General features: G+C 57.9%; 2 protein-coding genes across 2 annotated transcripts; one reads left to right on the top strand and one right to left on the bottom strand.

Moving 5' to 3' along the window:
- The first annotated feature begins 3,906 nt into the window (after positions 1 to 3,906).
- CLDN4 (claudin 4) lies at positions 3,907 to 5,625 on the top strand. The gene has a single exon (XM_036827348.1). The coding sequence runs from the start codon at positions 4,159 to 4,161 to the stop codon at positions 4,786 to 4,788; it is 630 nt and encodes a 209-aa protein (XP_036683243.1). The 5' UTR covers positions 3,907 to 4,158; the 3' UTR covers positions 4,789 to 5,625.
- Positions 5,626 to 6,518: 893 nt separating this feature from the next.
- Positions 6,519 to 10,695, bottom strand: METTL27 (methyltransferase like 27). The gene is given in 7 exon segments (XM_036824223.1): positions 6,519 to 6,805; positions 6,807 to 6,927; positions 8,674 to 8,766; positions 9,139 to 9,274; positions 9,488 to 9,616; positions 10,169 to 10,295; positions 10,616 to 10,695. Coding segments are annotated over 6 exon segments (729 nt in total). The 5' UTR covers positions 10,292 to 10,295; positions 10,616 to 10,695; the 3' UTR covers positions 6,519 to 6,678.
- Positions 10,696 to 12,057: the final 1,362 nt, after the last annotated feature.

Below are 12,057 nucleotides of genomic sequence, written 5' to 3'. Positions count from 1 at the left end.
TGGAAGCATCCAGGAGATCCTCCTTCTGGGACCATCCAGGGCGATGGCTCTGAAGTGACTCAGAGACACAATCTTTACACTCACAGAGAATTATGACACCCCATTGCAGATTATTTACTAAAATTTAAACAAATTTTTAACTTAATGACATTGTCTCTGGTTAAAAAAGAACAGGATCTTAACTTGTGTCTGTGGGCAGAGAAGTTAGTGAACTCCTGCAAAAATAAATCGTTTTGAACCAACTTCCGGCTAGACTGATTTCTGAGCTGAGAGTGAGGCTTCTTTTTTTTTTTTTCTTCAGAAAAGCCATTTGGTTTTATACAGATCAAAACGTACGTTTGGTGGGGAAGAATAATTTTAAGTTGACACCTGGCCTTAGAGTTCCCGGTCCCAGCGGAGACGAGTGAAGGGTCCCGGGACCCAGGTCCGCCCAGCCCTCAGAGATTCCTCTGGCCACCTTGGCAGGGGTCTGGTGGACCCGCACAGACCAGAGAAGGACAAAGAAGGCTCAGATGGCAGCAAGGTGCCTCAGAGTTGGATGGGAGACTTTATCTGCCACTTTCCCAGGGACATGCAGGGAGCTGGGCACAAGGCTGTGTGTGCGTGTATGTGTGTGTTGTGATCAAAGACTTGGCTGAGCCCCTGGGGCCCTGGGGACCAGGGTCTGAGAAGTCCTAGCTCCCCTTCGGTGCGAGTAGAACCAGAGCTGAGGGCCTGATGCTTTGTGACATGAACTTGGCTCTTTCCTCCTCACGGTCCCAAGCTTTTCAGCTTGCAAAGCATTTTCACATCCTCATTTCACATCTGTCTTAGATCGGGGAAAAGTGCTAATGTCTTCAATTTACAGAGAGAAGTCGAGGCCCAGAGATGGAGCTGTCTTCCCTGAGGTCACAGGGCTGGCGAGAGGGTTATGGGCAGAGATGGGTGAGCTGATCTGGTTGGGGAGAGCGCTGTCCTTGATAAAAACCAGTGTGTAAGATACAATTCTATTGGCGTAAAATTAGACAGTGTATGTTGGGAGAAAGAAAAAGAAATAAGTGCTAACCCTGCCCTCTCAGCCCCAAAAGCAAAAGTAATGAATGGCAGACACATTAGTAAAGTGTCACAGTGAAAGGTTGTCTAAGCTGTTGGGAGGACCAGGCCCAGGGAGCCAGAGTGGGTGTAGGAAAATTGTTCCGGCTTTGCCGGTGTTTTTCCTGCAGCAGGTGTGTGGGACCCAGCCACTGTCTCCTGGCGTAAATGAAGCCTCAACAAATATTTCTCCAGCTCCACTCATGTGCAGAGGGCTCACGGCTCCCCCAGGACTGGCTCCTGTTTCTCTTTCACACCTGAGCACCTCGAGCTCCGCCTGAGCTCCCTGCAGACCTCCCCTGCCCTGGGCCTGCCCTTTGCCTTGGGCCCTCCTGCACCTGTCCTCCCCCTAGCTTTCAGCCACTCCCCTGCCTCTGAAGTGCTTGGCTGAGCTGGGCAGGGAAGGACAGCTTCTTAGTCACTTCTGTTGGGCCACAGGTGGAAAGTTCTAGGGCCTGTGTGCTCCCCCTCCCCCGCTCCTGCGTCTCCAAGTGCCAGTCGGCTGTGTCCCAGAACAAGAGCAGGAAGTTGCGGGGGGGGGGGGGGCGGGGCGTGTAGGGGGTGAGTGAGGGTCTGGCTGTCCGGCCAATTCGCTTCTGTAGGCAGAAACCTTACTGAAGGGCTGGAATCACCAGCACACCCCATTCTGGGCAAGCCCCCCGGCCCTCCCTGGGCCTCAGTTTACCCATCTGTGCAAAGGCAGTAAGAGTGCTTGCCCTGCGTACTGATAGGCAGGATGTGATGGGGTCACTGCAGGGAATCGCTTATCGTTCCTCTGGAAGGATAGTATCTCCGTTGCTCAGTCCACAGGCCTGTTTGCGTGCTGTTCTTCAAAGCCTCGTAAGGAGAACGCCAGGGAGGCGTGGTCCTGGCAGAAACTATCCCTGTTTGTGTTGGTGTGCGTGCCTGGGGGTGAGGGGGAGTGGGGGAGGGCAGCTGGGACCCGGGATGGTGCCTCCTGCCTTATTGAGCACCTAGTCCGTGTCAACCCCTGCGCTGAGCTCTGAGGCTGAACACCTATCCTTCAGGAGCCCCCAGCCTCGTAGGGGAGACCGAAGTGTTTACAGTCAGCCACCGTACAAAGACCTCAGTTTCCCCATCGCGCTAGATTATCCCTGCCAGCCCTATGGTTCCACAGGCTGTCAGCACGCTTTAAATAGCTCACAGAAGGCTTCTACCCAAATCACGCACGCAGGATAGCTCTCTTTCTCGGGAAGCTCAGGGACCACTGAAAGGGTCAGATTAGACACCCAGCTGCCCCAGGGCACCAGGCACGGGGCTGGACAGTGCTGGGGGCTCAGGGACTCATTGGAGCCCTGGCGCCTGGGATGAGCTCCCCAGCACGTGGGGAAGAAAGGGGGTGGGGTTCCCTTGATCCAGCCAGGATGAGCCTGGCCATTCTCTCTCCCCGCCACAATGACTCCTTCCTTTAGGTTCCCAAAGCCCCCTGCCCTGAATCAGGCCCTTCCTGATCCTCGCCCTCTGCCTGGCTTTCACCTCCATCCTGTTTCCAGAGACCCCTTTCTCAGCCTGGCATCCAATGCCCTTACTGGTCTCACAGCCTCTGTGCACAGCTCAGGGCTCCGTGATGCCTGAGGCAGAGATTTCTGGCTCTTTTCCTCTGGCCCCTCCCCCACTACCCCATCTCTGGTCAGACTGGATTCCTCTGAATCTGTTCTGGTTCCCAGAACTAGCTGCATTTCCCCACCTTGGGCACCTTGGCCCTCGCTGTTCCCTCTCCCTGAAGTTCTCCTTCACCTAGTCCTGCTGCCTTGCCCAACTCCAGAGGGCCCCGTCCATCGTGATTTCTGTCATCAGTGCCCTCTGCAGCGCAACCCAAGAATTCAGTGCCTGCTGGAGTTATGCCAGGCAACTCCTCCTCCCTGTCAGGCCCCCTCCCAGGCACCACCCCCTACACCCCGGCTGAGTTTTACCTCCCCTTCCAAGTCTCATGGGACTTTGCTCCCATTCTGGCTTTACCGGAGGACCGTTCTGTGTATCTTCACTAAGTAAACACCTGTTTGCTGGACTGATGTCCCCAGGGTCTGGCCCATGGTTTTCTCTTGGTGACCTCCCCGACCTAATTCTGGCCAAGCCGGCTTAGCCCCAGCAGAAACTGGCTGAAACTTCTGAGGTGGGGGGCAGGCTTCCTTCTCTCTTTGGCCAAAAGGGCATCACCTCCAAGACCCCTCCTCCGGCAGGGCTGGGAAGCCAGGTGATGGTGGTGAGAGATGGGGAGGGCACGTGATGGACCCAGGAGTCCGGGCCCCCCAGCTCCTTGGTCCTTAAAACTGGACTACATCAGGCCAATGTCCAGACGCGGTGGATGCATGGATGGCGAGACTCTTAATTGTAATTATCAGGCCAGTGATGCAGCTGCTGAGGATGCTGACGACTGTAATCATGGTGGGGCTGCTCTGTGACGTTCCCAGGACTCTATCCTCAGACCCTCTCCCTGAAGGTCGCCACCTTCCATCCAACCACCCAAGCCTGGAATGAGGGAGCCCTGGGGTGTGGGGACCCTGGTCTTCAGGCCCCAAACCTGGCTGGGCATGGCTCCCCCCTCCGGCCCCCCAGGTAGGTCCAGGTGTTTATAGGCTGTGACTCAGTGTCTATCTCCCGGATGACCTCAGCATGGGTCTGGGGTTCAGGGGGAAAGAGAAGTTTCCTCTGAGACTGGCTCTCCAGGGTGGTGACTCAGGGGCCAAGGGCTGGGGCCTGAAAGTTCCTTTGTTGGCAGGCTCAGGAATCTAGAGAAACTGGTCAGGGGGCGGCTCCAGGGACTGAAACCCCTCCCTCGGCCCCCGCCCCTCCCGCGGAGCCATATAACTGCTCCAGTGTTTAGCCTGAGAGCTTGCGGCAGCTGTTGGCAGGAAGGAACTGGTTCTGTTACACTCTTACTGGGTTTGTGCCGCTGACTCTCAGGAGAGACACCCAGAGCTGCTCCAACTGGCTTTGCCTCTGGACTTGCTGTGAAAGACCTCCCTGCGGACGCTGAGTGTTCATCCTCGGCACTTGGACTCCTACAGCATCCAGGGCCGGATCCCCACAGGCTTCCAGGTCCTAGACCCCAGCAGACGCTAAGCTATGGCTTCCATGGGGCTGCAGGTGATGGGTATCGCTCTGGCCGTGCTGGGCTGGCTGGGCGCCATACTGAGCTGCGCGCTGCCCATGTGGCGCGTGACGGCCTTCATCGGCAGCAACATCGTCACGTCTCAGACCATCTGGGAGGGCCTGTGGATGAACTGCGTGGTGCAGAGCACGGGCCAGATGCAGTGCAAGGTGTACGACTCGCTGCTGGCGCTGCCGCAGGACCTGCAGGCGGCCCGCGCCCTCATCGTCGTCTGCATCATCTTGGCCGTGCTCGGTGTGCTGCTCTCGGTGGTGGGCGGTAAGTGCACCAACTGCGTGGAGGATGAGAGCGCCAAGGCCAAGACCATGATTGTGGCCGGCGTGGTGTTCCTGCTGGCCGGCTTGCTGGTGATGGTGCCCGTGTCCTGGACGGCCCACAATATCATCCGCGACTTTTATAACCCACTGGTGGCCTCGGGCCAGAAGCGGGAGATGGGTGCCTCGCTCTACATTGGCTGGGCCGCCTCTGGCCTGCTGATGCTCGGTGGGGCCTTGCTTTGCTGCAACTGCCCGCCCCGTACCGACAAGCCCTACTCGGCCAGGTACTCTGCCGCCCGCTCCGCCCCAGCCAGCAACTACGTGTAAGGCGCTACCGTTGACTCTTTTCCTTTCGGCTTTGTTTCTCCCTGGACTGAGCTTACTGTGACCCCAGGATGGCCCTGCCAAGCAGGGACTGAGCCAGGCCGTTGGCCATCAGCCCTCAGCCCCTTCTGGCCCTCTCGGACATTTTCTCAAGGTCACCTCCAACACTAGCAAGGATGGATGGAAAGAGACTCCTGTACCACCCTCCTCGGAATGGCTGAGGATACAGGGGGCTGGCTCCTGCTGGCCCGGACGGCTCAGCCCTGACTTTGCTTGGGCTCTGCCTCTGAGTGGGTGCTCAGCGGACCATGGGACCACGTCCGTGCTGACCGCTGTCCCCTTCTTTGATCCTCCCCACTCCCTCTGCCAGCATCCACTGGGTGGGTCAGCGAGCACTGGGGCTGTGCCTTGCCCATGCAAACCTGTGGCCACGAGAACGGCTGCCTTGCTCACCCACCTGCCCTTGGAGCATAGTTGCCGAGCAGAGTGGACGGACAGGTTTAGAGGGGAGGGGCGGAGGTGCTACGAACTGGTTTGGGTAGTGGCGGGGGAGGGGGCTATGGAGGCGGCCCAGGCTGCCCACACCCCTTCCCGCCCCTGCCCTGCGGCCTCCGAAGAAGGACCCCGGGCCCCTTGAGACTGGCTACCTCTGGATCCTCACCCCTGCCAAGGTCATTGGAGAGGCTGGAGAGGCAGGGGGAATGCTCTTTCACTGGCCCTAACCCCAGGAAGTCCTGGGGCTTTCCCCTGCCTGCTACGAGGTTTCTGTTTTGTAATTTAAACTATTTGTCACAGTAATTGCTATTATTTTCTACAATAAATGGGACCTGTGCACAGGAAGACTGTATCGTTTCTGATTTCAGCTGTGGAGGTGAAGGGGAGGGCAGGGTTGGAAGCCTGGGCAGGGGGGTGGTGAGGGGCAGGACCGCCGTGTGGTGGCCAGGACCAGAAGACTTACAAAACTGGTTTTGGGGAATTGTGAGACATCGAAACTGGCCCCGACCTTTGGAGTCACTTTGCTCAAGCCCTCCATTTGTCAGAGCGTAAAGCCCAGGACCTTAGGGAAGTGCTGGGGACTCTAGGAGGGAGGACAGATGAGAACGGCCAGGCCTGGGGGATGGGCCACCAGCCCTCCCCTCCTTTTGTTCCAGCTTTGTCTGGGCCTCCAGGCTGGTCTGCTCACCCCCCGGGTCCCTTCTCCCAGCCTTTGCTCAGGCTGTCTCTGCCCTCAGCCTGGAATGTCCTTTTCCCTTTCTCCACCCTTCTGAACTCTAGTCCCGAAGGCTCAGCTCTGCGCCTCCTCCTCCACGAAGCCCTCCCCTGGCTCCTGTTTGCAGGCCTTATCATCAGCCCTGTTCACATCCCCACCTGGTGCTGGTGCTGACAGTCACCGAGGCCTTTTCACCTGCCCAGCTCTGGGGCAGCCTCCAAGCTACGCCCTGAGCTCCTCAGCTCCGCATTCCGATCCCTTTCGAGATGAGGAAACCGAATCCTGGACACGTGAAAGTGTTTGGCCAAGGCCCAGATGCCTGAGCACGGGTTCCTGGTCTGTGAGTTAGAGGGAAAGGGCCCTCCACCCCGGGAGGGGTCAGAGTCACATCTGTGGCCCTATCGTGCCTGGCACAGGGACAGCCAAGGATGGGGTCCCTCTCTGTCCTGTTTCTTCTCTTCTGTCCTCCATAGGGACAGATGTCACTCTTTGCAGGGGTGAGAAAACCACCGAGCCAGAGTTCTGCTGCCGCTTCTGGGACTCATTTAATAGGCATAGCTCGCCTGAGGGGCAGGGTTGGTGCAGCGGCCTCGTTTTACAGGCAAAGCAGAGGAGGCCCAGCGATGAGCCTGGCCGAGGCCTCGTGGAGGGCCGGAGGCCAGCTGGGGGCTAGGCACCGGGCCTCACTCCCTCGGCCTGGGCTGCCTCCTGCTTTCGGTACAGGTAGACGATGCCGGAGATGAAGCCGTCGCTGTCAGAGGCGCCAGGCCCCAGCTCGAGCTCGGAGGTGGCCAGTTCCCACTGGTCCACAGGCCAGGCCACCAGGCGTTCCCAAGCCCTGGCCTGCTCCAGCCTGGCCAGGGTGGCCTCCAGCGCCTCTTTGTAACGCAGGTTGGATGGGTTGGTCCTGGTGGTCAGACACAGCAGCCCACCTGGGGAGGGGTGGGGCGGGAGCCAGGGACAGGAAGGTTGTCCCCTTCCTTCTCACATCCTCAAGGGAGGAAGTTCTCCCAGCTTTGTCCCCGGGCCAGCCTTTCCCATCTCCAAGCCCCTGGTGCTCACTGATCCCTCCCCCAGGAATACCCTCTGCTTCCTCAGCTTAACAGCCTCCTACACACCTTTCAAGGCCCGAGTGTCCTTTATGCTGGGAATTTTTGGCTGAATCCCCTTGACAGAGGGGGCTCCCTTCTCACTGTTCACCCAGCCCCTCTGCTGGAGGATACGGCTGTGTCTGAATGCTTATGGGCTTTGGACCTTGGGCAACTCCCTTCACCTCTTGGAGCCTCAGTTTCCCAGCTTGCTGGGATGTTACCCTGTCTCACAGGAAGGCCAGCACAGTCAGCAAGCACTGGCTGAAAGAATGAATGAATGACCTTGTCACTCCAGGTCTTCTCCAGGCACCTACCGTATGCCCAGTGCGGGCTCAGATATACTCAGGAGAGACAGGAGTCTGGAAGGCCTCCTGGAGGAGGAGGTAAGGAGAAGCAGGGTGCTACTGGCGGAGAGGGGCTTCGTGAGAGGAAAGGCTCTGAAGCAAGGGAGGCTGTGACATGTGGGCAGGCAGTCTGGCCGGCTGAGGGGACTGGCAAGCACAGGCTGGGCGAGGAGGTCTGGTCCTTACTGGTTCAGGTGATGGGAGTTTCCTGTCCTCCTGAGCCTGATCACTACCTCTCTCTCTGACGCCACCAATGTCCCTGCATCTGTCAGCCTCTGTGGTTCCCTGAGGATGAGGCCTGCCTAGACCTGCCTTGACTTAGCCAAGGCCCCTGCTGAGCCCAGCAGGGGTGAAGGGGCAGGGAGCAGATGCAATCTTGCTGTGATGGGGCACCTTCGGGGCTTCCAGATCCTGTCCTGCAGCCAGGTCTGAGCCTCATGATCCGCACACTCTACCACTCTCCTTTCTGCCTGGGACTTCGCTTAGGCTGTGTTCCTGCGTGGACTGCCCCTCACTCCCCATGCCAGCTGTCCCAAATGCCTCTCTTCTCTGAATTCGCAGGGCATTGAGCACCCACAGCCCTGTGGGCCCACCTCGGGCTTGGTCTTTTTCCCCTGGCCCCTTCCCGGGGCATGTGGGTTGGGTGTGTACCTTCTCCCCAGGGCAGAAGCAAGGCACACAGTAGCAGCACAGTAAACACAACCCTCACCTGCACATCAGCCCCACTTGTGGAGTTTATAGAAAAGCACTCACATCTATCATCTCACCTGAGCAGCCCCATTTCACAGATGAGGAAACTGAGGTCACGAAAGAGACTCCCCCTAAGTTAGTGGGGAAGCTGGAAGATGAGGGAACTAAACGGAGCCCCTACTATGTGCCAGGACTGAAACACAGGCCTTACAGACACTACTTGACCCAATTCTCACTGCAATCCTATGGGGAAGGGACTGTGCCACTCTGCTTATTGATGAGGAAATAGAGGCTGGAGAGGAGAGTGGAGCTGTTTCCGGTTTCCCAGTGGATAAGAGGCAGGCTGGCAACCTGCCTGCCCTGCCTGTTTGCCTGGGCCCGTTGATGGTGGCAGCTGAGGCCGAGCCTGTGCCGGCAGCTGTGACTGCGATGCTAGGCTGTGTGACCCTGGGCATAACCCTACTCTCGCTTGGCCTGAGGCTTTCTGAGGCTTGTGTCTGTGGGTGTGGAGAAGGGAAGGTGCCTGTGTGTGGTTGGATGGGCTGCTTCTCACCTGGCTTGGTAACTCGCAGGAGCTCGGGTACGGCACTGCAGGGCACATGGCCGTCACTGAGGGCGCCCACCGTCAGCACCGCGTCGTAGGTCCCTGTGTGGAGGTGCGGATGTGGTGTGGTGGTTTGTCTTCAGTGTGGCCTCAGACCGCCCTGGAGGATGGTGTGCATGACGGGGCCTGGGGAGGGACCAGGCCTGCCACTGGTGTCTGTGGGACCCAGATCCCGTGGGGGATATGGCAGATGTGGCCCAGTCCTGGACTGAGGTCAGATCATGGGACGGAAGTTTCAGAGGAAGCGTCTCAGTGAGGGATTGGGGGGCTCGAAAAGAGAATAGGACTCAGTGTGGGAGGGGGCTTGTGGAGGGCTAGGCAAGGGGGATGGAGTCTTGGCAAAAGAAAGGGGCTCCATCAAGTGGGCTTGGTCAGAGGGTGCGCCTTGGGGTGCTGAAGGGGGAGGGGGAGTACCTTCAGAGCTGGGTAGAGGCTCCTGACCCAGGGGGCAGAGGCTGAGGTGCTGGTAGAGGCCACGGGCCCGGGCCTGTTCCAGCATTCCTGGGCTCCCATCCACCCCATGCAGCTGGAGGAAGCCCCGAGCCTGCAGCTGGGGTGGGGGGACCCAGTCACAATTCATACCTGCCACCTCCCAGTTAGGTCCCTGCACCTCGGGGAGGACAGTGGTCCCCGCAGTGGATGTAGCCCAAGTGTTTGGAACCAGTGAGTCTGAGCAGGGAGGCGGGGATCTGGGGCCTGGGGTAGTAGGAATTTTGAGCAAGTGGGGGCTGAAGGGAGGGCAGGGGATCTAGGGTGGTCTCACCTCTGCAGCCACTAGGCCAGTACCACAGGCCACGTCCAGGATCAGGGCAGCGTGGGGTGGACCTGGAAGGGCTTGGGTGAGGCAGTCCACTGCGAGCCGGGGAGCGCGGTACTGCAGGGCGGCCACGTCCTGGGGACAGAGTGCTGCACCAACTGCCACCCCGTGCCCCAGTGTTTGGGGGACCTCCTTTTGGGTGGTCTAGGAGTCAGCCCGGCCAAGCTGTGTGTGTTGGGGGCCCAGGGCCTGCTGGGACTACAGTGAGGGGAGAACCAGGTATAAGGTGCTTTCCTCTGTCAAGGGGCGGGGACTGGAGAGTAGCCCTCAGCCCACTGCTGGGGTCTTTTCTGTGGGCCTTGGCATGGCTCTCTGCTTAGTTCATAGTGACCCCTCAGTGGCACCTCTGCCTGGACTGCAGTCCCAGGGTGGGGACGTCTTGGCCCCTGATCTCTAGGGTCTGCCAATCTGGAAGATGGGGCTGGTGAGAGGGCAGGGCCACTGTGGATGCGCTGAAGAGGAGCCAGTCCCAGAAGAGACAGGACTTCAGGGCTGCACCCAGGTCTTCCTTCCCTCTCACATTCGTTGCCCTGGGATGATGCAAGGCTCACTATTCCGGCTTTTCAGACACGAAAACTGAGGCCGGGCGAGCAGATGGAAGCAGAGGTGAGGACCCGACCGGTCTACCTGGTCATAGTCCGGAGCCCATTGGTCATAGAAGTGAAGCTTGTGGGCCAGGTCGGTGATGCCATGCGAAGCCGCCACTCGCGCCCGCACCTCGGGCAGGCTCCGGCCCTCTTCCAGAGCCATCCTCCTGTGGGACACGGGACACGGCTTCCATGTCCTGAGGCCCACCTCAGTCTCACCTCCCTCCCACCCATCATGCCCAGCAGAGGAGGCTGTCAGGAGGGGGCCTCTCCCGGCCACCGGCACAATGCAATCCCATTTCACTGGGGGTGGGGGTGGGAACACTGAGCGCAGGGAGAGCGAGGCTGGACACCTGGGGGCTCAGGGCTGCTGGAAGGGGTGTTCCCCGCGGCGGGAGGGAGGACCTGCCCCCACCTCCTTGTCGGCCACAGCGAGCGGGATTCCAGGGCGGAAGGGCCCCTTAGGCGGTAGGGGTTCAGAACTCACCACAAATCTGACCCTTCAGGGGCGTGGGTGGGCGCTGGAACTCGGGGAAGTTCCTGTAGGCGAGCCTGGCCGCGACCCCACCTCCCTCGATGATTGGTTTTCTGCTAAGAGAAAATGCCCAATCAGAGGAAAGCGCTGGCAACTCGCCCCCCTCCACCACCAGCCAATGAGCTCAAAGTTCTTGGCCCGCCTTCAGTCCGGGAAGATCCCAGAATCTTGTGAGAAGTTTGGAAGGTATCTCGGTTGAGTAATGTTCTCTGTGCCCTCCCGACTCCTGACGTCCTTTATGCTTCTCCAAAGCATGAGCTTTTAGGCAGTAGGAGCCTCAGAATTCTTGCAGGCCAAAGAGGGACCTAGGATCAGCCTTCATTTTTAGAACAGTCACCAAGATCCATGCAAGGCTGTCCAGTAGAAGTGTCTTTGGTGATGGAAATGTTTTATAGATACACGCTGTTCAAGTGGCTGTTGAGCACTTGAAATGTGTCTAGTGCTGCTGAAAACAAACACTATAGGTTGGGACTTGAAGCCAGTCGCACTTCAGATGGGACTTGAACCCACAATCTCTGGCTTAGGAGGGGACTTGAACCCACAATCTCCCTGGTGAAATCGCATACCTGGTCTCAGGACTTAATGAAGCTCAGGTTCTTTATGTGTTGTTGCGGAAGGAATTCAGCAAGAGGCAAAGTGATAGGTAAAAAGTAGATTTATTGAGTGATACTCCATAGACAGAGTGTGGGCCATCTCAGAAAGTGACAGGTTGCCCTGAAATATGGGGAGGTTAGTTTTTATGGGCTGGATAATTTCATATGCTAAAGAGTGGGGGGGAATAGTCTAACTATCTTGGAGAAGGGGTGGGCATTTAATGGTTGTGCCCTGCCCCCTTCCTTCCTGTCTCAGCACTGAGGAATGAATTTTAAAATTTATTTAAATAAGTTAAACAGAGGCCACTGTGGCTAGTGGCCTCTGAGACAGCGCAGGGAGCCTTGCTACTCAAAGTATGGTCCACAGACTTGCAGCACCTGCGTCAGCATCATTAGCTTGGGTTGCTCCAGGGGAGGACCTTAGGGGAAATGCAATTGTTAGAAATGCAAATTTGTTAGAAATGCAAATTCTTGAGTCTTATCCCAGGCCTATCGAATCTGAATCTGATTGTGGGGGGATGGGGTGGTAGTAGGGCCCAGGGATCTGCTTTTTAACAAACTCTCCTGGTGATTTCTATGCAGCTGAATTTTCAGAAGCACTAGCCTAGAGAACCCTTGTAGGGGATTGAAGTGTGGGCAGGCAGTTTGGGAGACTGTTGCAGTTAGCCAGGCAGGAGGTAGATGTCCAGGGTTGATGGTGCCATTCATAGTGGGGGAACCCAGGAAGAGGAGTAGGTTTGGGGTGAAGAGGATACTAACAGTTTGGGAATGTTGAGTTTGAGATGTGGACTTGAAGATGTC

Source organism: Balaenoptera musculus, chromosome 15, assembly GCF_009873245.2.
Source record: "Balaenoptera musculus isolate JJ_BM4_2016_0621 chromosome 15, mBalMus1.pri.v3, whole genome shotgun sequence".
NCBI classification, from domain to species: domain Eukaryota; kingdom Metazoa; phylum Chordata; class Mammalia; order Artiodactyla; family Balaenopteridae; genus Balaenoptera; species Balaenoptera musculus.
Note: the sequence above shows the minus strand (reverse complement) of the source record. Positions and strands in the feature narration are given on the sequence as shown.